The 27,140-nt window shown below is 42.0% G+C and overlaps 2 protein-coding genes across 2 annotated transcripts; one reads left to right on the top strand and one right to left on the bottom strand.

Annotated features, from left to right (window-relative positions):
* Window positions 1–274: 274 nt before the first annotated feature.
* LOC115143038 (uncharacterized) lies at window positions 275–4,917 on the top strand. Its single transcript, XM_029683029.2, has 4 exons — window positions 275–363; window positions 1,288–1,430; window positions 1,652–2,031; window positions 2,160–4,917. Exons 2-4 carry the CDS (start codon window positions 1,319–1,321, stop codon window positions 2,337–2,339), a joined length of 672 nt encoding a protein of 223 aa, XP_029538889.1. The 5' UTR covers window positions 275–363; window positions 1,288–1,318; the 3' UTR covers window positions 2,340–4,917.
* A 660-nt stretch (window positions 4,918–5,577) lies between these two features.
* LOC115143037 (NGFI-A-binding protein 2-like) lies at window positions 5,578–21,335 on the bottom strand. Its single transcript, XM_029683022.2, is given in 9 exon segments — window positions 5,578–7,120; window positions 8,684–8,832; window positions 8,834–8,867; window positions 11,342–11,456; window positions 11,779–11,830; window positions 13,413–13,546; window positions 13,958–14,881; window positions 20,860–20,968; window positions 21,214–21,335. Coding segments are annotated over 7 exon segments (1,497 nt in total). The 5' UTR covers window positions 14,873–14,881; window positions 20,860–20,968; window positions 21,214–21,335; the 3' UTR covers window positions 5,578–7,022.
* Between the last annotated feature and the right edge of the window lie 5,805 nt (window positions 21,336–27,140).

Genomic DNA, 27,140 nt, shown 5'->3' with positions numbered 1-27,140 from the left:
ACTATGAGATGTATAACCTTTTGTCTGCATCTGTGCTGATTAATATATGTCCACTTTAAATCCTTGATTCACCAACTAAGAGATCAACAATGTGTCAAGTGCTGCTCTGAAGCTCAGCAGTTTTTCCGGAAATAACTCAACTTTACTGTTGTTGTTCTTGAAAGTTCAACAGATGATCCGGTTATAATGGCATTCGGTAAGAACAACTTTTCCTGTTCCTGTTTCGGGAATTATTGTGTTTAACATGTAGGCTAAAATCAACAGTAAGGCAAGTACTCTCCGCCTCTTCTCAATATATGTAAGATATGAAATCGTATTCAAAGTTATATCCTGTCGTGTCATTGGGGAAGACCATACAAGGTCGTAAGTTATATTCATCTTCACCTTTGTCAGTTTAAGTGTGTTCACTATGGTGTTTCCATCTTTAAAATGCCTGGACCAAAATTAGCCCAGAGTTTACTTTATCTCAACTTCGTGTACAGTAGATTAAATCAGTGAAAACAACGTCTGAAGCTAGGATAACATGTGCTTTGTTTTCAAGAATTACAGTTGGCTATTTTAAATGTAATGACAGAACATCGCATATGTAGGTTTCCAAATACAACTCTAAAAGATCATCACAAAAGTCCTATCTATACACTTCAACATGTAATGTAAGTGGTAATTTGTAGGTTGGATATATCAAACATGTATGGAACTTTAAACATGACCTTATAGAAAGCCTGTACAAGACATGCACATGTAATGACATTGTCTGTGTTTTCCTGGTTTGTTATGAATGTGTTATTAGTGCGTTCTGTTTGAGTTCCTTGTAGAGAGTAAGAGTGCATGTACAGTTTACAATTCTTGTCATAAATCGAATAGAATATGCCTCTTGAAAAAGACAAATGTGATTGATTATGTCTGGGGGAAGAAATGTGTTTGAAATACCAAATATCAGTTGTAATTAGTACATTTAGAGCCAGGTATTATTAAAAGTGTTCACTGATGTCTATATGTATTTGACTTTGCACGTAAAGAGACCCACCAGATGTGTTTTGTAGGATAGGACTCCATTCTCTCCCCTCGACTTGGTTCCCTTTTTCCTTATTACTTCCTTCTTTAGACTCAATTTGAGGGAAGGGAACTATACATGGCACATTGCTGACAAAAGCATAACATGCTATAGCTTTAGAAAGCTTTAGCATTTTACAATCACAGGAGCAGAAGTCCCTCCTCAAAATCTATTTTTCGGACTGGAACATTATAATTTTTCATGTACATTGTAATGTACGGGTCTCTTTTCAGATGGCTTTGTAAAGATCCCTGTGCTCATGAGATGGAGGAGGCGTACACAGAGCTGTACAGGGAGTTCCTCCAACTGCGCTTGCTGTGTCTGAAGCAGGCTGCTTTACTCAATAAACTCACAGAGAAACTGAGGACACAGCAAGGTCACTCCCATTTCCTTGTTGTAGTACCAAAAATGATATACTTCTCATGCCATGCCTATTTTGCAGGTTCTTATCTTTGTGTTACGATGAGTGTCAAAATCAGTGAATTCAGTGCATATATACAATATCAATGAATCTAGTAGGCTACATTTACATGTTTGTCATTTAGCAAACTGATCTTATCCTGAGCGACTACTTATACGTGCTTATTCCTTCCTTAGGAGGAGCCCCTGTTCCTGATGGAGACCCCAGCGTAATGGCATCAATCCCAATCCAGTGTACCCAGAAGAGCTCCATTGCTCTCCCTGCATGGCCAGAAACCCCAATGGTCCCAACACACAACCCTGCTGCACACTATGGCATTATAAGGCCATCTGGGTCCATGGGGTCACTCACTAATCTACTGGCTGGGGATTTGGGCAGACTACGGCTGGACTTTGCTCATCCAGGGACAGAAAGGAAGGAGGTCCTCAAAGCCACCCCCCTAGGACCTCTGGACCTACCTGGGGGTAATGAAGAGATGGCACCCTCCAGTGTCTCTGGGGACTCGAAGCAAGCAGGTCGATTTTGGAGTGATGATATGACCCGACAAATGTTCAGGGTAGGTTTCTCCCCTTTCATTTTATTTTTTTTGACGAGTCACGTCATTAAACATAACATCTGTTTGTCCTCTCCCTTCCCCTATCCCTGTGCCTCCCCTAAAACCTCTCTCTCCTCCCCCCTGCTCAGATGCCCTCGGCATGTGGCTCCTTCCTGGACAGTGAGTTTCTAAGCCAGACCGGGGGGATGATGCTGATGTCAGAGGTGGCGCTGCAGTCTCATGTGTGTGACTTCTGTAATGCTGTATTCCCCGGCCACACCACCACCAGGGGAGACTTCATGTGCCACCTCCACACACACATCACCTAGAACATTATTTCCCAACCAGGGGAAATAAATACTTGAGAAGACCGATGAGACCATAGGCCTACTGGTAAAACGCACATGAGGGTGTAATTCAGGGGTACTCCAGGCAGAGCAAAAAACTGTTTGTGTTACAGTAACCGAAAATGGTTGGGAACCACTAACGTAGAACACTGCTTCCCTGCACCAACTCCATCACACACACATCACCTAGAACACTAGTTCCCTGCACCGACTCCACACACATCATCTAGAACACTGGTTCCCCCATAACATCTCCACACACACGTAATCTAGAATCCCCATAATATTGTTTCTGCATCACTTAGAGTAGTGGTTTCCCCATAATGTTTCCTCTGCATCACCTAGAGTAGTGGTTTCCTCATAATGTTGTTTCTGCATCACCAAGAGTAGTGGTTTCCCCATAATATTGTTTCTGCATCACCTAGAGTAGTGGTTTCCCCATAATATTGTTTCTGCATCACCAAGAGTAGTGGTTTCCCCATAATATTGTTTCTGCATCACTTAGAGTAGTGGTTTCCCCATAATGTTTCCTCTGCATCACCTAGAGTAGTGGTTTCCCCATAATATTTTTTCTGCATCACCTAGAGTAGTGGTTTCCCCATAATATTGTTTCTGCATCACCAAGAGTAGTGGTTTCCCCATAATACTGTTTCTGCATCACTTAGAGTAGTGGTTTCCCCATAATGTTTCCTCTGCATCACCTAGAGTAGTGGTTTCCCCATAATATTGTTTCTGCATCACCAAGAGTAGTGGTTTCTCCATAATATTGTTTCTGCATCACCAAGAGTAGTGGTTTCCCCATAATACTGTTTCTGCATCACTTAGAGTAGTGGTTTCCCCATAATGTTTCCTCTGCATCACCTAGAGTAGTGGGTTCCGCATAATATTGTTTGTACATCACCTAGAGTAGTGGTTTCCCCATAATATTGTTTCTGCATCACCTAGAGTAGTGGTTTCCCCATAATATTGTTTCTACATCACCAAGAGTAGTGGTTTCCCCATAATATTGTTTCTACATCACCTAGAGTAGTGGTTTCCCCATAATATTGTTTCTACATCACCTAGAGTAGTGGTTTCACCATAATATTATTTCTGCATCACCTTGAGTAGTGGTTTCCCCATAATCTGCTTCCCCATCACTTAGATTAGTGGCTTCCTCATACTGTTTCCTCTGCATCACCTAGAGTAGTGGTTTCCCCATAATGTTTCCTCTGCATCACCTAGAGTAGTGGTTTCCTCATAATATTGTTTCTGCATCACCAAGAGTAGTGGTTTCACCATAATATTATTTCTGCATCACCTTGAGGAGTGGTTTCCCCATAGTGTTGCTTCTGTATCACCTTGAGTAGTGGTTTCCCCATAATGTTGCTTCTGCATCACCTTGAGTAGTGGTTTCCCCATAATGTTGCTTCTGCATCACCTTGAGTAGTGGTTTCCCCATAATGTTTCCTCTGCATCACCTAGAGTAGTGGTTTCCTCATAATATTGTTTCTGCATCACCAAGAGTAGTGGTTTCACCATAATATTATTTCTGCATCACCTTGAGGAGTGGTTTCCCCATAGTGTTGCTTCTGTATCACCTTGAGTAGTGGTTTCCCCATAATGTTTCTTCTGCATCACCTTGAGTAGTGGTTTCCCCATAATGTTGCTTCTGCATCACCTTGAGTAGTGGTTTCCCCATAATGCTGTTTCTGCATCACCTTGAGTAGTGGTTTCCCCATAATGTTGCTTCTGCATCACCCTGAGTAGTGGTTTCCCCATAATGTTGCTTCTGTATCACTTAGAGTAGTGGTTTCCCCATAATGTTGCTTCTGCATCATCTAGAGTAGTGATTTCCCCATAATGTTGTTTCTGCATCACCTAGAGTAGTGGTTTCCCCTTAAAGTTGTTTCTGCATTGTGACCTACCTGCCACCTCCACACACATCACCTAGACCATTTATGAGATTTGCTTGTTTTCCCCAAGAAATGTATTATTGATTTCAATGAAAAAGGTTCTTACAACATATATGTATTGATTAAACAGTCTGTTTTCTATGAAACTGAGAAATGTACATATACCACTGTTTTCTTATAGCACTAGAGGGCAGTAACAACATATGGTAGGCTACATCATGGGATTTGTCTCAGTTATCTCGTTATTATTACTGGTACTGTTTTATTACTAGATATAATAAAAGGACATACAGTCATTTATAAACAGCTACACAATCCATTATAATGTTACACATAATATATGTATAAACATAGAAATATACTTGTATATTTATCCTATCGTTGCTTTCGAAGGAAAACCTTGTAACTTCGTAACCATTCATTTTTTTCATTGTGCATTGACATTTTTACATGCATCGACTCTAGGGTCAAGACAATGTATTCAAAATAGCTTCTGAAGTTTCTTAATTGTATGTTTGTTAATGGTAAAGTATGGCTGTTTTCTATTTTGGACATAAGAGGTTTCATCCAACACAAGACACTATGTAGGTACAATTTCTGTCATGATTCTCTGTTAAATGTAGAGCTGAATTGATTAATAAATTAGGCCAATTTTCTTCAAATAATACTTTTGATATGGTCTCTTTGTGTATTTATGTAGTTTTTGTAATTGATATGTACATTCTAGTTTGAAAAGATTATGTATTTATTTTTTGGAACAGCTTATTATGTTCCCACAGTGATCAGTCATTTGTGTTTGGGATGTGTCAAATGGCACTATATTCCCTATATTCCCCTGGTCAAAAGTAGCATACTATATAGAAAATAGGGCGCTATTCGGAATACAACCTGGGTCTTTCACAGTCAGAGCAGCGATGCAAAAGTACACAGCAGAACTCATCAACGAGCCACCAGGTTGGCAGCTATATCTCGCTATATTTAGTCTGCTCTCTCATCATGATGCTGGTGGGGTGGGGAAGGGGGGGACTCACAGGGAGTTGAGGCAGGTGACATCACAAATACAGTCATGTTAGCTTAGAACTGGAAGGAACAAACAACTTGATGGAGCGGAGGCGGTGATGATGATGGTGATGGTGGTGGTGATAGTGCGGGGAGAGTGGGAATATGACTGTTTGGACCTAGTGCTTTTCTATTAGTTCTGGAATTACTGGCAGCATTCGAATGACGCAGGATTCTTCAGCCTTATCGTACATTTGACACTTATGCTCCTCACAAGGAGTGCAACAGATGGGGTGGATGGATTTCCTCACAAGGAGTGCAACAGATGGAGCCACAACAAGAATTTTAAAACAATAAAATAACATTTATTGAGATTTAACAAAATAAATAATCTGCTGTTCAGCATAACAAACGGAGGTTGTTTAATGCTTGTGAGGCAGGAGGTTACAGTTTAGGTACTTCATGGAAATAATGTGTCCATCCAAATTGCACCCTTTTTCCTATATAGTGCACCACCTTTGACTAGAGGCAGGCCCTGTTCAGAAGTAGTGCATTATATAGGAAATAGGGGACCTTTTCAGATGCAGAAAATGTAATGTCCTGGATTCTCCCTGATTTCCTAACCATCCAAACACCTTTCTTTTAAACATTCATTCCCAGTAACATCTATGTATTCTTACCAAAAAAAGTGAATTCTCCAAAACTTCATAATCAAAGAATTTAGTGTTTGATGCGACATACATACTGTATTAAAATAATAACATCGGGAGATGAGCATTCTTGTCATTGCTAATTTAGTAATTGCCTCAAGAGTTATGCAAATTATTGTTGCCTGTTTAAGCCTTATTAAGTTAAATCAAAGAATGTTGAGTTCACCAACAAATTTAATCTAAGGGCTCAATAGTGTTAACATATTAACATCCAAACCCACCCCGCTAAATTAACATAGTTTCAGTGGGTGTCAGTGACAGTTGCTGCAGTATTGGAAGAAAAAGGCCTCTGAACCTGATTATCTTCTCTGTACACATTGCCTTTATCATCTAACGGTCAACACTCAAATTAGTGACACTTTGTAAAAACCAATCTTTAACGGCAGTGTCATAACAGATACTTATCCTAATCTCAGTGACAACCTTGTATCAACAGAACGAAAATAGCACCAAAAGTTAGTCATGATATCAACATTTTGCATCCATTGTCCTGGGGGCGGGGTGGGGGAGGAGAGGATTATGGGGATTGGGATTATGTTCAAAGTGGGCAAACAGAGACATTGTCACATCAGTGTGTGACATACCTCTTACATTTGTGTAAGTGTTACCGTAGCCCTGTGGATGCATGTTGCTAAAGCCCCCGCTGGAGTGTTTGGGCACACTATATACAGAGGTAAAGTTGTAGAGTGCCTATCCCTCAATTTCAGTATTGGAAGGCCATAGTATTAGAAGGTTTATGATGTTTTACCTCTCCCTGAACCACCCGATTCAGCCAATCATGGGCTCCGTCCCAAATAACACCCTAATTCCCTATATAATGCACTGCTTCTGACCAGAGTTCTGATCAAAAGTAGTGCACTATGTAGGGAATTGGATGTCATTTGGGATCCAAAATTGATTTAAATTGGAATGATTCATTCCACCTCCCCTCCCCAGTACTCCCAAGTGTCAATGGTTTAAGTACAGATGGAAAACCTGCTGAGTTGTGCCCTCCAAGATCAGAGTGGAGCTGAGAGGCAGGGTTGTTGATGGGTTCTCAGGATGATGAGTGGTTGGTTTCACTACTTTCCCCTGTGGTCCGAGTTATCTTTGGTGCTGCCAGGGCTGCTGCTGCTGCACACTGCTATCGAGCCCCTCCTCTCCACCTTGACCTCAAAGTCTGGAACAGGAACGATAAGGGCTGTTAGCCTATATGGCCGACTGAGACAATACATTATTACTCCCCCTGAACATTTGATTGGTATAGAGTACTTCACTTAATCAAAATAATACAAGGGGAAATACAACACCATGCAACTATGGTAGCACTCTTTAATATTTGAAATGTAATATGTCAAGAACTTGAATTTAAATGTCAAGGGTTTTGTCTGCCAAAATGTGAACCTACTTATAAGCTAATAGGATAATACTGTAGATGGAGTCAGTACAGTCAGAGAAGACAAGTCGTGTTGCCTTGAGTTAGTGTGAGAGAAATGGAGAAGGAAACCAGAGTGAGTGAGAAGAACAACGGACGACGGAAGGGAAGTGAGAGGGAGACCAACGTCATAGAGAGATGAAACATGTCATTTTGGTTGTTTTCCCCCTCTACTTAAGAAGTTGAGGAAGAGGTAGAAAAAAAGCCTGTGCCATTTCCCTGCCCACAGGTTTTTATTTTTGTTCTCTGTCGCCTGGTGAGTCAATGCAACGCCCCTCCAATTACCACCCACTTCTTAGCCCCCTCTCTCAATCCATCCCGCCCTTCAGCCCACACACCTAACACAATGTGACGTCAGCTGGTGAGGAGTGAGGGGGAGGGGGGGTTCCGTTTCTACTGCCCCCACAGCACTTCCTCTGGCCCCCCACCATTATTCTTTCTCTCTCTCTCTCTCTCTCTCTCTCTCTCTCTCTCTCTCTCTCTCTTTTTCTTTCTTTCTATCTCCCACTCTTTCTCTCCCACTCTCTCTCTCTGTCTCCCTGTATCTTCTCCACCCTGCCTACTGTGACAGCCCAGTACTACTGCACAGTAGCTTTATTAACATCTCAATGGCTTCACTTTTACATTTTAATGATGAGTGACAAAATGTGATGAGGAAAGGGTTAAGTACAATCATTTTAAGTGTTGCTATTATTAACATATGCTAGAAGACCTCATGGCAATTTGACTGTACTAACATCCATGTCAACTTTCAGTATGACTTTCTAATCTAAACTGTAGCTGGATGCTGCCTCCTCAGCCTCCCCTCTCTATCCCCCAACTAATTTCTCTCCTTTAGTTCTTCTCCAGTCCCAGCTAGAGAAACAGCTCCGGATAGTGGGAGGCATCACCCTAGACAACAATACTGGCTACAGGGACAGTATGTTAAAGTGATCATGTAGGTTTGTCAAATGTTTTCATACCTCGAAAGTGGTTTAATATCAGGAGACAATGTCCCAGTCAATGTCCCAGTCAATGTCCCAGGACATTTGTTGAGTTGATTTAGTTCAATTCTGCTGTATGTCTCAAACTCAAATGAATAGGAAAGATAGGAACCGTTTAAAAATGATGAAATGAGACAATGCCTATCTTTCCAATTCAATTGAGATAGAGACATGCAGTCGAATCTACATAACACATGTTGTGGGATGGACTCATCTCAACATAACACACATTTTTAGGCATGAAAAAGTCAGACTATCACTTTAAGAGTGTTAGCATGATAACTCTTGAATGATAATGTTTGTAAGCCATTATTCAGAAAGTCACCTGTGGTATGTGTCCCCTCTGACCTAAGGCTGAGCTTGCCAGCTCGGTCATGTGACACCATCTTAGCCAATCGCAGCCCCTCATCCATGAGCGTTTGTTGCATGAGATGGCGACTCCAGTTGGCAGGGATGGAGGTGTCGGTGGGGGGGGGGGGATGGAGATTGGTTGCACTGTGAGGCTACGTCTATTAGGACAGACAGGGTTAGGTGTAAATGTCATTTTGAACTAATCACATAAGCTGCTTCTTGACAAGACTGCGCTGAGTCAAGAATGGCATCCTATTCCCTATGTAATGTACTACGTTTGACCAGGGCCCACAGGGCTCTATATAGATAATAGGGTACCATTTGGGACATAGCTGGACACTACAGAAAACATGAACTATTATCAATAGTGCTTTGTAGTCAGTGGGGCTCTGTGACATTTAGAGAAACACATAAAGAATGTCTGGGAATGAAATATGATTAAGTGACACTTACTGTACAAGATCAGTGCTAAATGTGTTCAACATTACTGTATTTACATGCAAGACTTACTGACTTGAGCTGATATACATACTAGTGTTAAAGAAAATACATTTGGATCTGGACACTGTATGTACAGTTGAAGTCAGAAGTTTACATGCACCTTAGCCAAATACATTTAAACTCAGTTTTTCACAACAAAAAAATTCCCCTGACATTTAATCCTAGTAAACATTCCCTGTCTTAGGTCAGTTGGGATCACCACTTTATTTTAAGAATGTGAAATGTCAGAATAATTGTCACGACTCCTACCGAAGGTGGCTCCCCTTCCCGTTCTGGTGGCGCTCGGCGGTCGTCGTCACCGGCCTACTAGCTGCCACTGATTATTTCCTCCCCCTCCTTGTCTGTTTATTGGTTACACCTGTTATGTATTTTGGTGATTAGTTGGGCTTTATTAGCCAGCCGGCCCGCCTGCTCTTTGTGCGGGATTGTTTGTGTGACATTTGTGCAAGTTTGAGGTGAATGTGTTTTTTCCCTGTTCGTGGGTTTTGCTGGACTGTTTTAGGCCCCGTGTTTGGGGCATTTGTTTTTGTGAGCGCCCAGTGTTTCGTGGGGTGGCTTATGTTCACCGTTTGTGCATTAAAGAGCACTACCCTGAACTCTCTGTTTCCTGCGCCTGACTTTGCACCCACTACACCCAGATCGTTACAATAATAGTAGAGAGAGTGATTATTTCAGATTTTATTTATTTCATCACATTCCGAGTGGGTCAGAAGTTTACATACACTAAATTAGTATTTGGTAGCATTGCCTTTAAATTGTTCAACTTGGGTCAAACGTTTCAGATAGCTTTCCACCAGCTTCCCAGCTTTTTTGGCCCATTCCTCCTGACAGAGCTGGTGTAACTGAGTCAGGTTTGTCGGCCTCCTTGCTCGCACACGCTTTTTCAGGTCTGCCCACACATTTTCTATAGGATTGAGGTCAGGGCTTTGTGATGGCCACTCCAATACCTTGACTTTGTTGTCCTTAAGCCATTTTGCCACAACTTTGGAAGTATGCTTGGGGTCATTGTCCATTTGGAAGACCAATTTGTGACCAAGCTTTAATTTCCTGACTGATGTCTTGAAATGTTGCTTCAATGTATCCACATAACTTCCCTCCTCATGATGCCATCTATTTTGTGAAGTGCACCAGTCCCTCCTGCAGCAAAGCACCCCCACAACATGATGCTGCCACCCCATGCTTCACAGTTGGGATGGTGTTCTTCGGCTTGCAAGCATCCCCCTTGTCCCTCCAAACATAACAATGGTCATTATGGCCAAACAGTTCTATTTTTGTTTCATCAGACCAGAGGACATTTCTCCAAAAAGTATGATCTTTGTCCCCATGTGCAGTTGCAAACCGTAGTCTGGCTTTTTTATGGCGGTTTTGGAGCAGTGGCTTCTTCCTTGCTGAGCGGCCTTTCAGGTTATGTCGATATAGGACTCGTTTTTACTGTGGATATAGATACTTTTGTACCTGTTGCCTCCAGCATCTTCACAAGGTCCTTTGCTGTTGTTCTGGGATTGATTTGCACTTTTCGCACCAAAGTACTTTCATCTCTAGGAGACAGAACGCGTCTCCTTCCTGAGCGGTATGACGGTTGCATGGTCCCATGGTGGCTATACTTGCGTACTATTGTTTGTACAGATGAACGTGGTACCTTCAGGCATTTGGAAATTGCTCCCAAGGATGAACCAGACTTGTGGAGGTCTACAATTTTTTTCTGAGGTCTTTGCTGATTTCTTTTGATTTTCCCATGATGTCAAGCGAAGAGGCACTGAGTTTGAAGGTAGGCCTTGAAATACATCCACAGGCACACCTCCAATTGACTCAAATGATGTCAATTAACCTATAAGAAGGTCCTAAAGCCATGACATAATTTTCTGGAATTGTCCAAGCTGTTTAAAGGCACAGTCAACTTAGTGTATGTAAACTTCTGACCCACTGGAATTGTGATACAGTGAATTATAAGTGAAATAATCTGTCTGTAAACAATTGTTGGAAAATGTACTTGTGTCATGCACAAAGTTGATGTCCTAACTGACTTGCCAAAGTATAGTTTGTTAATTAACAAGAAATTTGTGGAGTGGTTGAAAAACAAGTTTTAATGACTCCAACCTAAGTGTAGGTAAACTTCTGACTTCAACGGTACCTTGTGTTAAGCTGTCCAGACTCTCTCCTGATAAGCTGTCCTCGTCAGCCCTCTGGGACACGCCCTCTGAACCCTCCACACCATGGAGGGAGGACACACATTCTGACACTATCACCTGAAACACACACCAAATGTCATAGTGTGTGTGTGTTACAATGCAATTACTACTGAAATGTACTAATGGCATAAAATGTATATATAGTATAGGGCTGATTGAAAAGTATCTATGGTATAAATTACAGTGTATTAATTTTTGCAATTTCATTGATTTATTCTAATTACAGCTTATTAATTGTCTACCAATGCTGTATGGCTCAACATGATACTAATATTACGTTGACAAAACAGCTTTTGTAGACACACTAACAAATTAAAATAGAGTTTGATATAGTTTTAAATCTTTCTTGTCCGGGGTTCAGAGACTTTAGCCCACTCACCTCATGTTTCACTCTCTTTTGGGATGATAAACTGCAGTCATCTGCACTTGTTCTGTAATAAGATAAATAAATAATAAAGTAAAAGAGCAATCCTCTTGTGCAAACTCCAGGATTCATTTGGCCCTGCTGTCTGTTAGTTCATTAGCAAGTAGTAGCTCATTATATCCAATTAAAATATACAGAGTAAAAATATAAACACAACATGCAAATTGTTGGTCCCATGTTTCATGAGCTAAAATAAAAAATCCCAGAAATGTTCCGTATGCACAAAAAGCTTATTTCTCTCCAATTTTGTGGACAAATTTGTTTACACAACCGTTAGTGAGCATTTCTCCTTTGTCAAGATAATCCATCCACCTGACAGGTAAGGCATATCAAGAAGCTGATTAAACAGCATGATCATTACACAGGTTCACCTTGTGCTGGGGACAATAAAAGGCTTCTAAAATGTGCAGTTTTGTTACACAACACAATGCCACAGATGTCTCAAGTTTTGAGGGAGCGTGCAATTAGCATGCTGACTGCATGAATGTCCACCACAGCTTTTGCCAGAGAATGTAATGTTCATTTCCCGACCATAAGCCGCCTCCAACTTCGTTTTAGAGAATTTGGCAGTACGTCCAACCTGCCTCACAACCTCAGACTACATGTAACCACGTCAGCCCAGGACCTCCATATCCGGCTTCTTTACCTGCAGGATCGTCTGAGACTAGGCACCCGTACAGCTGATGAAATTGAGGAATATTTATTTCTGTAATAAAGCCCTTTTGTGGGGAAAAGCAAATTCTTATCGGCTGGGCCTGGCTCCCCTGCCTAGTCATGTGAAATCCATAAATGATGGCCTAATAAATGTATTTAAATTGACTGATTTCCTTCTATGAACTGTAACTCAGTAAAATCTTAGAAATTGTTGCATGTTGCATTCATATTTTTGTTCAGTATATAAAAACTGATGTTGTGTAACCAAAACTTGAGGCGATGTGACTAACAGTAAACACATACATTATTAATTGATTTTGAAAGATATACAAAAAAATCTTATTGATTATATGAGACGCTTGAGCTTTTGAATGTGCTTTCATTTAGCTGATCACAAAGTATGACTTTGTTTTGGAGCGGATGCACTGACTGCATGACGAGTAGCATGACCTTGGCCAGCCTTAGCTATGTGTGCTAAGTGTATAAGTCTCTCTATATTTGGGTTTCCCTGTGTGCATCCCAAATGGCACCCTATTCCCTACAGATGTAGGATCTTAATTTGAGCCAGTTTGCTTCAGCAGGAACATAATCCTGCAGCAACAGCAAATGTGAATTATTATGTGGATTATAATGAATGAACATTTTTGTATGGGGTTGGTTAATTTTTCATTGTGGAAAATCAAGTCAGAATTTTCTAAGTGGAAATTTCTAACTTTAGATGCCTTTTTAAAACTCAAATACACTAAAAGTTAGTTTTTCTGCTATGCAGGAAAATTCTCACCAACAAAAGAGTGATCAAATTAAGATCCTACTTTTGACCAGGGCCCATAGGGGACACAGACTAGTTGTAGAGGAAGAGACAGAAGGTGAGAGGGTGGGAAGGTCATCAGACGGGGGTGGGGAACCCCCTAAACAGTGGAACCTTGTGCCCTTACCTGGCATGCTTGAGTGTGGAGGTGTAGGCGCATTCTCTTGCCACCTGTCTAGCCAATGAGAAGAGCTCTACCCGTCGCAGAAGCAGAGCGTTGTCACGCATACAGAACTGGGCGGCCGCTTCATTGATGATCAGCTGAACATGAGGAGGACATCAAATAAGTTGAGAGGGGAAAGAGAACATTAGAATGATATGAACACTATGATAAAAAAAATTATACAACCCACTGGGCAAAAACTGGTTGAATCAACGTTGTTTCCAAGTCATTTGAAAAAAAACATTTAATGTGATGACGTTGATGCAACGTGGAAAACTGATTGGATTTGAAAAAAGTAATCAACGTAATTTTGTGGGGTTTTTCACCCAACTTTTAACCTAAATCCAATGACCTGGTGACATTTTTGATTGATTTCACATTGAATTCAGGTTACTTGACAATTCAAAACTAGACGTTGAACTGATGTCTGTGCCCAGTAGGAATGCTCAAGCCTCACACATATATTAGTACACAGATAACTCTATTAGTGGAAACATTGATGCCCTCACCTCGTGGTGTGTGAGCTGCTTGCCCTCCCTCCTCTTGGAGTCGAAGCGGCCGTAGATGAGGCTGTACTTGCGGATCTCCTCCTCCTTGGCCATGTCCTGGGGTGCCATCTTGAAGATGTGGCCCACCGTCTTGGCCATCTTCTTGTTCATCCTAAGGAGTGTCTTCACCTCTCTGGGGTCCGACCTGGGCAGGGTCCTCAGGAGCCTGTCCACGCTCTCCCCCACTGCCCGTGCCGTCTCCCCGTCCAGCTGGCCCCCAGGCCAGGCTGAGAGGACCACCGGGGAGAGGGAGGAGGAGGAGGCTGGGGGAGTGGAGGGACCTGGGGTACGAGAGGGGAGTAGAGGTGGGCTGGGCTGCTCCTCGTCCACCCCTGAGGCTGAGACCGAGGCACTGTTCCCATCTGGCTCTGGGCTGAGCCAGTGGGGGTCCATTGGGGACAGCTTGCCCCTGTAGTGGGTGTCCGGGGGCTGTGGCGAGGCCTGGGAGCAGGGGCTTCTGGGGCTCCCGCTGTACATAGGGGTGAGGCACGCCCTGTCCTCCCTATCGAACGGCGACCCTGGCTGTCCATTGCTCAGGGACTTCCTGGGTCCGCTGGAGGCGGTTCCGCTGGCACCCGTCCCATTCACCTTGAACAGCGGGATGCCGCCCAGGGGCATGTTGGCCAGGGGCTGGTTGAAGAGGGCCGGGTTGGCTGCCCAGTCGCGGAGGGCCTTCTGTAGACGGCGCACGTGCAGTGGCTTGGTCGCCATGCCGACCAGCGCCATGATCTCCAGGAACTCATCCTCTGCAGCCTCACAGAGCTGCTGCAAGTCGTCGCCGCCCTGCTGGATGAAGGTGTCGTAGTAGGCCAACAGGTTGGCCCTCTGCAGCACCCGGTACAGCTGCAGCTCGCCCAGCATACGCGGCAGAGACATGGTGTAGGACTGTAGACAGGAAAGAAGGAAAAGACCGGAGGAGAGTTACTCAAGACTCCACTTAAGTTTAATAAATGTCTCATCAATGGAAGGAGAAAACAGTTATGATGTATTGTGTTGTGTGGACAGAATGCTTTATTAATTTGTTTGCTACATGGAATAATCCTTCCTCCCTCCTCCATTCTCTCTCCCTACCCCTCTCTCATCCATCGCTACCTCCTTGCTCTCAATCCCCTTCCTCCTTCACCATCTCCCTCTCTCCCCTTCCCCACTCTCATCTGCCTTTCTCTCTCCCATCTCCACCTCTCTCACTCTCCTCTCTCAAAGCACAGACATGATATTGAAACATAAATATGTGTCAAGAGAATTGACACAAGTCAAAATACATAGCATTCAATGCAAAAGGATATTCAGGCAAACAGACAGACTCTAACCTCAACCATAAACCTAACCCTAGCTTCATGTCCACACCTTGGCTCAACCCTAACCCTAGCCATGGGGTTGGAGCTATGGTTAGGGTTGAAGTTGGAGTTAGAGTTGAGCTTGGATGTGGACAAGAAGTTAGAGTTATGGCTAGGGTTACGGTTGAGCCAATATGTGGAGATGAAGTGAGGGTTAGTGTAGGGTTGAGCCAGGAATGGACATGAAGCTAGGGTTATACTCTTAGAAAAAATGGTTCCAAAAGGGTTCTTCGGCTATCCCCATAGGAGAGCACTTTTTGGTTCCAGGTAGAACTATTTTGGGTTCCATGAAGGGTTCTACCTGGAACCAATAGGGTTCTACTTGGAACCAAAATGTGTTCTTCAAAGAGTCCTCTTATAGGGACAGTCAAAGAATAGCACCCTTGGAAAAGGGTTTTGGTTAGGTTAAGGGTTGAGCCGGGATGTGGACATGAAGCTAGAGTTAGGGTTAGGCCCTAGACATCACCCTAACCCTAATCCAATTAACAATACATGTATTTGCCCCTACCCCCACTACATGGCAGAAAGGTAGGGTTAATGTGTTTTTGAGTGACATCGGCAGTTGATCCTAGAAACACAAATCACATATGGGATCATTCAGCAGACGATGCCGATGAACACAAGCCTACACCTGACCGAGGGACCGCCATGATCCGGAAAATGAAAGTTAAAGTCAATGGATGGGGAGATAAAGAGGAGGTAGAGAGAGAGAAAGAGGGAGGCAAAGAGGGAGAGAGAAGGAGGGAGGAAGAGAAAGAGAGAAGAGAGAGAGCGAGAAGGAGAGGGGGATAAGAGAAAAGAGAGAGAGACATGTCTGTCATGTCTGTCTGTCTGTCTGTGAGTTTATACAGTGCCTTCAGAAACCCCTTGACTTATTCCACATTTTGCTGTTACAGCTTGAATAACAAATGCAATATTTTTTTTTCTCACCCCCATCTACACACAAAGTGAAAACATGTTTTTTCACATTTTTACAAATGTATTGAAAATTAAATACGGAAATATGAACATACAGTAGAAGTTGGACGTTCGCATACACTTACGTTGGAGTCATTAAAACTTGTTTTTTACCACTCCACAAATTTCACAAAAATCTACTTCGTGCATTACACAAGTAATTTTTCCAACAATTGTTTACAGACAGGATATTTCACTTATAGTTCACTGTATCACAATTCCAGTGGGTCAGAAGTTTACATACACTAAGTTGACTGTGCCTTTAAACAGCTTGGAAAATTCCAGAAAATTATGTCATGGCTTTAGAAGCTTCTGATAGGCTAATTGACATCATTTGAGTCAATTGGAGGTGTGCCTGTGGATGTATTTCAAGGCCTACCTTCAAGGCCTACTCAGTGCTTCTTTGCTTGACATCATGGTAAAAAAGGAAAAATAAATTGTAGATATCCGCAAGTCTAGTTCATCCTTGGGATCAATTTCCAAATACCTGAAGGTACCACGTTCATCTGTACAAACAATAGTACGCAAGTATAAACAAACACCATGGGACAACACAGCCTTTATACCACTCAGGAAGGAGACGCGTTCTGTCTCCTAGAGATGAAAGTACTTTGGTGCGAAAAGTGCAAATCAATCCCAGAACAAGGACCCTGTGAAGATGCTGGAGGGAACAGGTACAAAAGTATCTATATCCACAGTAAAATGAGTCCTATATCGAAATAACCTGAAAGGCCGCTCGAGCAAGGAAGAAGCCACTCCTCCAAAACCGCCATAAAAAAGCCAGACTACAGTTTGCAACTGCACATGGGGACAAAGATTGTACTTTTTGGAGAAATGTCCTCTGGTCTGATGAAACAAAAATATAACTGTTTGGCCATAATGACCATCGTTATGTTTGGAGGAAAAGGGGGAGGCTTGCAAGCCAAAGAACACCATCCCAACTGTGAAGCATGGGGGTGGCAGCATCATGTTGGGGTGCTTTGCTGCAGGAGGGACTGGTGCACTTCACAAAATAGATGGCATCATGAGGCGGGACAATTATGTGGATATATTGAAGCAACATCAATACATCAGTTAGAAGCTTGATCGCAAATGGGTCTTCCAAATGGACAATGACCCCAAGCATACTTCCAAAGTTGTGGCAAAATGGCGTAAGGACAACAAAGTCAAGGTATTGGAGTGGCCATCGCAAAGCCCTGACCTCAATCCCATAGAAAATGTGTGGGCAGAACTGAAAAAGCATGTGCGAGCAAGGAGGCCTACAAACCTGACTCAGTTACACCAGCTCTGTCAGGAGGAATGTGCCAAAATTCACCCAATTTATTGTGGGAAGCTTGTGGAAGGCTACCTGAAATGTTTGACCCAAGTTAAACAATTTAAAGGTAATGCTACCAAATACTAATTGAGTGTATGTAAACTTCTGACCCACTCGGAATGTGAAAAATGCTGAAATAAATAATTCTCTCTACTATTATTCTGACATTTCACATTCTTAAAATAAAGTGATGATCCTAATTGACCTAAAACAAGGAATTTTACTAGGATTAAATGTCAGGAATTGTGAAAAACTGAGTTTAAATGTATTTGGCTAAGTATGTAAACTTCCAACTTTAACTGTAGGTATTCACACCCCTGAGTCAATACATGTTAGAATCAACATTGGCAGCGATTACAGCTGTGAGTCTTTCTGTGAGTCTCTAAGAGCTTTGCACACCTGGATTGTACAATATTTGAACATTAATATTTTTTTTGTTCTTCAAGACTGTGAAGCTGGTTGTTGATCATTGCTCGACAGCCATTTTCAAATCTTACCAAAGAGTTTAGCCGATTTTAGGCAAAACTCAATATCATTCAATGTCGTCTTGGTAAGCAACTCCAGTGTATATTTGGCCTTGTGTTTTAGGTTATTGTCCTGCTGAAAGGGGAATTTGTTTCTGTGTCTGTTGGAAAGCAGACTGAACCAGGTTTTCCTTTAGGATTTTTCCTGTGCTTTAGCGCTATTCCGTTTATTTTTATCCTAAAAAACTCCCTAGTCCATGTCGATGACAAGCATACCCAAAACATGCAGCCACCAACATGCTTGAAAATTTCCACAAACATAACGCTTTGTATACAGGACACAAAGGGAATTCCTCTGCCACATGTTTTCAGTTTTACTTTAGTGCTTTATTGCAAACAGGATGCATGTTTTGGAATATTTTTATTCTGTACAGGCTTCCTACTTTTCACTCTGTCATGTAGGTTAGTATTGTGGAGTAACTACAATGTTGTTTTTCCATCCTCAGTTTTCTCCGATCACAGCCATTAAACTCTAACTGTTTTAAAGTCACCATTGGCCTCATTGTGAAATCCCTGAAGGGTTTCCTTCCTCTGAGTTAGGAAGGATGCCTATACCTTTGTAGTGACTGGGTGTATTGATAGACCAGCCAAAGTGTAATTACTAACTTCCCCAAGCTCAAAGGGATATTCAATGTCTGCTTGTTTTTTTAAAATCTACAAATAAGTGCCCTTCATTGCAAGGCATTGGAAATCCTCCCGGGTCTTTGTGGTTGAATCTGTGTTTGAAATTCACTGCTCGATTGAGGGACCTTGCAGATAATTGTATGTGTGGGGTACAAGGATGAGGTAGTCATTCAAAAACCATGTTAACCTTTTACTGCAAAATCTGTTAGTTCTTGGTAGTCTTAAACAAATCTACTTTGAAACAAAAGTATAAACCTCACACATGGTTATAGGCTTTAAAAAAAAGAAATCTGGCAGTTGAAATGTATGACATTTTCTGTTTGCATCCCAATATGACACTTTATATACATCACAGAAGACGTTTGGTATTTCCTGTGTAAAAGTGTATTAATTATGAAAAATATAACATTCCACCCATGAGGCCACTAGAGGGCGATTTGGTCGGATGACTGCAGCAACAGGGTGTACCCTATTATTGCACCATGCAATTTATGTGAGTTAAGCAAATATTTTTTAAGGCTTGTAATAACAAAGGTGTTGAATACTTCATTTTTATGTTTTATTTTATTTCACCTTTATTTAAACAGGTATGCTAGTTGAGAACAAGTTCTCATTTACAACTGCGACCTGGCCAAGAAAAAGCAACGCCCCATTTAAGCCCCGTGAGTGCAAAATTCGAGCTGTTTCGAATGGAAGTACCAAATTCGAGCTGTGTCTAAGGAAACCTGGGCCAGTGCAGCCCAGTTTCACAACTAGTGCCAGCTCGATTAGAATTCGGGCTGGTGGTGCCGTTACTACGCAACCACCAAACTGATCACCGCTGGATGCTGACACAATGTAGCTAGCTCGTCTGGGCTTGTTGCTGTTAGCTAGCACTTAGATAAGCAGTACTGCAGTAGTCAGACATGACACGAATCAGCACCATAGCTGGGTCCTTCATTCATTTTTTCTACTACTCAAACTTTTATGAGAACAGTCAGCCCTCAAATGCTAGCAAATCAGAGTTGAAATAAGCTAGCTAGCTAGCGGGAATTTTTGCTGGCCAGGTCGTATTGAAAGCTAACATGACATAATTTCTTATTTTTGGAGGCAGTGGATATGCAATTTGAGCTGACCCAGCAAGGTCATGCCAACAGAGTTGATTTCAAAGTGCCAATGCAGACGGGGCTTTATTGACTCAAGACATTTCAGCTTTTCATTTTTTATTAATTCGTAAACATTTCCAAAAACATAATTCCACTTTGCCATTATGGGGTAATGTGTGTAGATCACAAAATCTCAATTGAATCCATTTTAAATTCAGACTATAACACAAGACAATTTGGAAAAAGTCAAGGGGTGGGAATACTTTCTGAAGGCACTGTATTGTATGTCTGCCTGTCTGAATTTCACCAGTTTTTGCCTAATGCTCAACCATCTTGATGTGCATGTTTATGTATCAATTTCGGAGCACATGCGTCAAGACCCATACCTTTTCGCAATGAATGTAATAAATGTATTGAGAAATGTGTCACACCTTTTGACTATCTGTTATGTTGCAGAATGTCTCATATAAGAACACATGAAGTCAATATCAATCAAATGTCTTGAAAACACTAAGTCCATACTATTTTTTATTTGAACCCAAATTACACATGAGAAACTTATACTAGCCTACAAAAGCCTACTTTTCCTGATAGTTTATTATTATTGATGATCATCTTTGACAACACTTCACGTGTGGGTGCCCAATCCTCTATACCTCAAATATGCAGGATGTGTTCTCCAATTACGCATGGCATTGTCATTGGAAAAATGTACAGTTTAGACATGCACAATTGTTTGTTTTTTTCAAGATCTGGGAATTAAAAATAGTTTGTTAAAAATAGTTTGCCTATTCTTATGGGGACATAATTTGCGAGTTCATATGATGCACAAAGCGACGGTTACGAAAATAATAATTTAAAAAACAATGACAATAATTTAAAAAACTATGACAATAGTATTAAGCGAACATCCATAGTGCAAGGCAATAACAGATGATCCATCTTTCTACGGAACTAAACACGCATGTGAAATGTAATATTTCATCATAAAAATGTAAATAACTCCAGCATAATCTCTCACCTTGTTCAAATCGTCCGATGGCTGAATTGGCAGAGAGGACCTGCGCGCACTGAGTGACCCGAATCCAGTTTTCGCGCAATCTGTTGAACCTCGTAATAGGCTAGATTATCTAAAAAATAAAGTTATATCAGCAATCGTAATTGTTATCTCACTTTTTACCTTATCGAAAGTCTCATCCCTCGACGACTCTTTTTTTAAAGTCCCATCCAGTCCCGTTAACTAAGTTTCCATCAATGTAAGATATTTGATAAATACATACTTTTTTAAAAAGCTATTGTACACAACCTATTGTAAATGCCTTAAATGTATTTATATAATCGCTTTATTTTCCTGTACAATCGTTATCTTTCTCACTTCTGACTGCTGTTGACACCAGCTAAATCCCATAACTCGTCTGAATTCGTTGGCAGTTATCTTCCCCCGGCGAACCGTATTGGTTGCTGGCTGCCTTTTTGCTGGTTGTGTGGGTGCGAGAAACCTGGGGGCGGACGCCATCTGACCGAAAAAGAGCTTTCCTCTCTCCCAGTAGAGAGGCGGCTTTCAAATTGGAGATGTGGGAGGCGGGGGCCTGAAATACTGAGGTTTGCTTAGTAACCCTTTCATTTTAGGATTTTATTTGCCCACTTTTCAATAAGATGCACCTGTCTAAAATGAGCCTATTTAATTAAAACTGAGGACCACATAGCCTACCATTCTGCCTGGTCAGTCACAGAAATGTGTGAGGTGAGATGTATGCTTCTATAGGCTATACTGCTAGCCTAACCTTCAATTTAATGAATCTCATATTATTGTACTAGAAAAGTTATTTGGGTGCTGTTTCACAAATAAATATTATTGATCTACAGCACAGTCGTAAACAACATGGACATACAGTAATAGCCTAATAGTGCGGCAGAATCATCAAGTGGTTGGCAAATGGTGGAGGACTGTTTCCGATCGTTTGGGTAAATTCTTTGCGTGACGCATGAGATAGGGGATTCCCCGATGACGCAACAGGCATCACTGTGAATTTTATTTACACTAGGTCTACAACATTGCAGTTTTTTCATTATAAATAGGCTAACTTAAAGGGGAAATCAGCAGTTGAAACAATAATAAAGCATCATCTCTACCCTGGCCTGTTTCGATGAAAAGCAAAGGAATGGGGATGGAGAAATGTAACCACTCTTAAAATTCAAAGACAGAGCTATTATCAGGATAAGGTAAAACCCAGACGCAGACCTTGTTGAAGTAACAATGTTTATTACAGCAACAGGGGCAAAGGTACAGGACTGCAGGCAGGCTCAGGGTCAGGGCAGGCAGAGTGGTCAGGCGGGCGGGCTCAGGGTGTGAGGGTGCGTGCTGGTGGCAGGAAAGTCAGGCTCAGGAGATCAAACTTGGTATAAAATGGAGCAGTTTAATAAGTGCTCAAAAACTCAGAAAACCAAAATATACCAAATAAAACAAGTGGGTACAAAACCCGTCACACACCAGAGCATATCTTGCACAATGCTTACAAACAAACAATCACCGACAAGGACAATGAGGGGGAACAGAGGGTTAAATACACAACATGTTATGAATGGGATTGGAACCAGGTGTGATACAAGACCAGACAAAACCAAAAGAAAATGAAAAGAGGATCAGCGATGGCTAGATGGTCGGAAACTTCGACCGCCGAACACCGCCCGAACAAGGAGAGGGACCAACTTCGGAGGAAGTCGTGACCCAGGGTCAGGACAGGCAAGGGTTAAAACCAGGAGGACGAGAAAAGAGAGACTGAGGAATAGGAGGAGATGAATACAAAAAATGCTGGTTGACTAGACAAACAACATGAACTGGCAACAGACAAACAGAGAACACCGGTATAAATGTAAACAGGAGACAAAGGGCTGTGAGACATGGGTTTAACTCAGGACACATGAAAGGGGGGGTGTATATGAAGGGTACGGGGCAACAGAAGATGAACAGCAGAGGGACTAATAATTTTAGAGATGTAGATAGCTCTGTCTTGTCGTCGATACCTGGAGGTGATCTTGAGGAGGGCCGACCGGGCTCTCCTCCAGGTACAACGACAGCGGCGGACAAACATCTGGGCAGAAGGTACGCCAACCTCTTCCTCCTGCTCGGGGAAGAGCGGGGACTGATACCCCAGGGAACATTCAAAGGGCGATAGGCCAGTGGCAGAGCAGGGAAGGGTGTTGCGTGCGTATTCCACCCACACAAGCTGCTGGCTCCAGGTGGTGGGGTTGGCGGAGACCAGGCAACGCAGAGTTGTCTCAAGGTCCTGGTTGGCTCGCTCCGACTGGCCATTGGACTGGGGGTGGAACCCAGAGGACAGGCTGGCCAACAACCCAATGAGGGTGCAGAACGCCTTCCAAAACTGGGATGAGAACTGAGGACCCCGGTCGAAGACCATGTCCACAGGCAGTCCATGGATCCGGAAGACGTTCTGCACCATGAGCTGGGCCGTCTCCTTGGCTGGGGGTAGTTTGGGGAGAGGAATGAAGTGGGCGGCCTTGGAAAACTGGTTGACCACAGTCAGGATGGCAGTGTTGCCCTTACTCTCAAACATGACTGGCCATGATTGTTTTGATTGTTTTAACTTGATTAAATGGTTTATGTTGAGTATATGTGATTTTGTACAAAGCCACATTGTCTCTATCATGTCCCTCCTTCGGGTCACCATGTAGGCGATGAAGCATGCTGACATGTTCTATCTGAACCCTCTCAACCAAATGAGCAGGGCCGGTCCTTGCCTTTCTGCCGCCATAGTCGAGACCAAAAAATGTTAAGTTGAAAATACTTATTTTCATGATGTTGACAAACGTTCAAAATATGTATTTTCTGGATGTTGAAATCAGGCTAATTTTTGATTCTGAATGAAATTTGAAAATAAGTAATTTATAGACATCTATGTTTGGGCCAAATCAAGACTGGTCTAGACCGAACAAAATCTGAACCAAACATAGACGTCTAAAAGGTGTCGGTCCTGTACCAAAAAAATACGTCCAAAAGGTGTTGGCATCGGTCCGTGCTTACTGAGGTGTAGCTTACCGTGTTGTCTGATATTGAATTTTATAAAAGCACATCTATGTGGTAAGCCTACCATTTGTAAAACACAAAAAAACATATCCAGACAGGACCAAAAAAAGACGTCCGAAAGACGTCACCTTATGCTTACTGGGGTGTAGCCTACCATGTTGGCCTGCAATAGAATTTTATCCATGTAGTAGGCCCACCATTTGTAAACCAGGTAATTGCATTGGTTTATTAGTCCTGATTTCTGTGACTAATCAATTTGGCTATTTAAGCTCTGAATATCAGCTACCCAACTTTATCATGAGCCTATTTGCAATGTGTTTACACAGCAGGAAATGCAGAAGTATTTTATTTTTCATTATGATCAGCTTGTCAAAAATGTGCAGATACAAACTTGAAACCACTGATCATGACAATGACCTGTCCTGCTTTTAGGATATGTTGTTTGTTAACATGACAACTCATTTTTTATTTGATTGAGTGCCATTTAGGTTAGGCTATTTGATCTGAGAAACCTGCATGTTGTTCGTCTCAATACAGTGTCATACATTGTATCTCCAGGCTGTAGGCTACAGAAAAGGCTACATACTGTCTACCATATCCTATATCAGCTACACGATTTATGTTCGCTAATTTTTTTGACGGAACGTTGGTGGAGCACCGCAGAGTTGCTTCTCTCCAACAGCATCCTGGAGAGGCACGCTGGGAATGGACAAAGTGGGCACTGCTTAGGGCGACATCAGCGCTCACCTAAAAAGCCCATATGCCACTGGTTGAGAGAAATTGTCGGTGTTTTTGGGCAGAATTAAGTGAGGTTTTATGTGTTGTTGTTGGAGGTGCGGCTTGGCCAGTTTAGCTCAGAAAATGCCGCCTCGTCACTCTGCAGCCATCGGTGGCCGCCTAATCCTGCCTAATAAGCGGGCCAGCCGTGCAAATAAGCAATACTTTTTTCTAGATATCAAAATACATGTGTATGAAATGTATTACTTTGTCTGTTAGACCTATAGTACACTTTCCTAACATTCAAATAATAGTAGGCCTATTAGTTGAACCAGATCATTCAGATTTAGTTTTGAATATGAAATAATGATTGCTCTCTTAAAATATCAGATTGGCTATCTTCAAGTTCGTAATACATGTAATTGTGTGAATATAGGTGATATTTTTAGGTCTTCTGAGGCAGAGGACACCCACAGTATGTTCAGTCCATCCCTCCTCCTTTATATCCATCCATCCCCTGCCTGTCACTGATTGACACAAATCCCATGGAGAGTGAGCTGTGCCCCCTGCCGGTTGCAAGCCCCCCTTTCCTACCTCTCTCTTCCCCAGACCTCCCCTTTCTGAAAGCCCTGGTTGATCTCACAGCCCACACAGACTATTCGCACACACACAAGTACACACTCTCTCACACACACACAGACACAGACTATTCTCACACACACAAGTACACACTCTCTCTCTCTCTCTCTCACACACACACACACACACACACACACACTAGGCTAGAGAATGCAATGCACTGGGGAGTGTGTGGGTGGGTGGAGAAGGCAGACATGAGAAAATGGATGGTGTTTGACAGTAGGAAAAAATGACTGCATGATATCCATGTTTGCATTGTTGAATAAACAATGACTCGTTTTGTTTAAATAGGGAATAAGTCAGAAAATAGTTAGCCTATTATAATTCTAGTCTTTAAATTATTATTTCATTATTAGTCCTTTATAGACTAATTTGAAGATAATTACTTAAAGATAATACAATTGCAGACCCATATCTTTTTGTTTATATAAAGAGAAACATTATGATTAACGCCACATTCATCCACATTTTCTTTGTACTCAGTTGCCATTTAAAGTATCATTAGAAACATTTTTGAGCGAGCGTAAACTTGTTCTTGCAAAGATTGGGTTAATCTATGGGAAACAAGGTTGTGGTTTGTGTACCGTTGGCAAAATGTCCTTTCCTATTAAAGCCGTAGGCAAAGTCATTGGTCATATTCCCCCTTGCATGTGTTGTTACTTTACTTTCATTAATCTGATGACAGTTATTTATCTAATCAGCTAACGATTAATTGAATCACGTAACAATTAACTCATTAGGATTTGGGGAACCACGAGAGCGTTCTTTAAAGAGTTACCATCTCCGGAATTATACTCTAAAGATCTTTACCTATCACATCCGTAAACAGTCAACTTATCAATCATAACCTCTTATCATATCATCATTCTTTACAGTCGTAACCTTGCATCTGCAAAAACCCGGGCCTTACTTATGATTCAGTACTACACAAATGGGTTTAATTATTTATTTACTAGATAACTAAATGGTAACACAGGATAAACATACACACTTAATACATTAGAAATAGGTCCCTAGTGGACTGACAACAACATGGCTGCTTGTTACAAAAGACATGGAGTGGGCGAGAGAGAGAGGGACAGATAGACTTAACGTTTGTACATTTAGAACCTACTCTCACTTATACTTTAAGAAACCATGAATGTATTTACGTGAAAATCCTTGTTTTCTCTCGGTAGACAGGGCCTTCTTACGCTTGTAAGGCTCTGATTGTCCAAACGGGGTTCCTCTGTTGTTCTCCTCTGCTGGTCGTCCGGTATCCGGTGACTTGTCGTGTAGTCCTGAACAGAACTACAGAGTTTATTCTACTTACATTCCATCTGGAAGATGCTTATTTGAAGATAGGCTAGCCAGCCGTGTCGATAGTTCCCAGTGGGGTTGTTGAGAGTAGCGTACTACGGTGATTTGAAAAGAGTAGTAGAATGGTCCCACTTAAATTCACTTTCGAAGATACTTTACTTAGGACAGCTAATCAGCCTTACCAGTGATTGTCTGGGAGGTGACTTTATTGTCTCTACCTCGTGTTGAGATTCAGAGTTCAAACCACTTTAAAGTGAGCTGCAGCTCTACGTCTCTCTGGCCTAATATGTTAATTCTTAACCCATCATTTTATACAGTTCGATCAAAAGGGTGGTTCCGTCAGGCTGACACTGTCACATGGAATGACGCTGGAAAGACGAAGCAGCTACAGGGAGTCAAACGTTTAATAAGGAACGGACATGGAACGAGACAGGAACAGCGTCAGCAAACAAGTAACACAAACAAAAAACAATTAATGCAGAAGCAGGGAACGGAGCAAGGGGACTGACAAATATAGGGGAGGAAATAAACAGCTGATGACTGAGTCCAGGTGAGTCCAATATCACTGATGCGTGTGACGAGGGAAGGCAGGTATGCGTAAT

Source organism: Oncorhynchus nerka, linkage group LG15 (genome assembly GCF_034236695.1).
Source record: "Oncorhynchus nerka isolate Pitt River linkage group LG15, Oner_Uvic_2.0, whole genome shotgun sequence".
NCBI lineage: Eukaryota > Metazoa > Chordata > Actinopteri > Salmoniformes > Salmonidae > Oncorhynchus > Oncorhynchus nerka.
The sequence above is the reverse complement of the archived record's forward strand: the minus strand, read 5'-3'. Positions and strand labels throughout refer to the sequence as shown.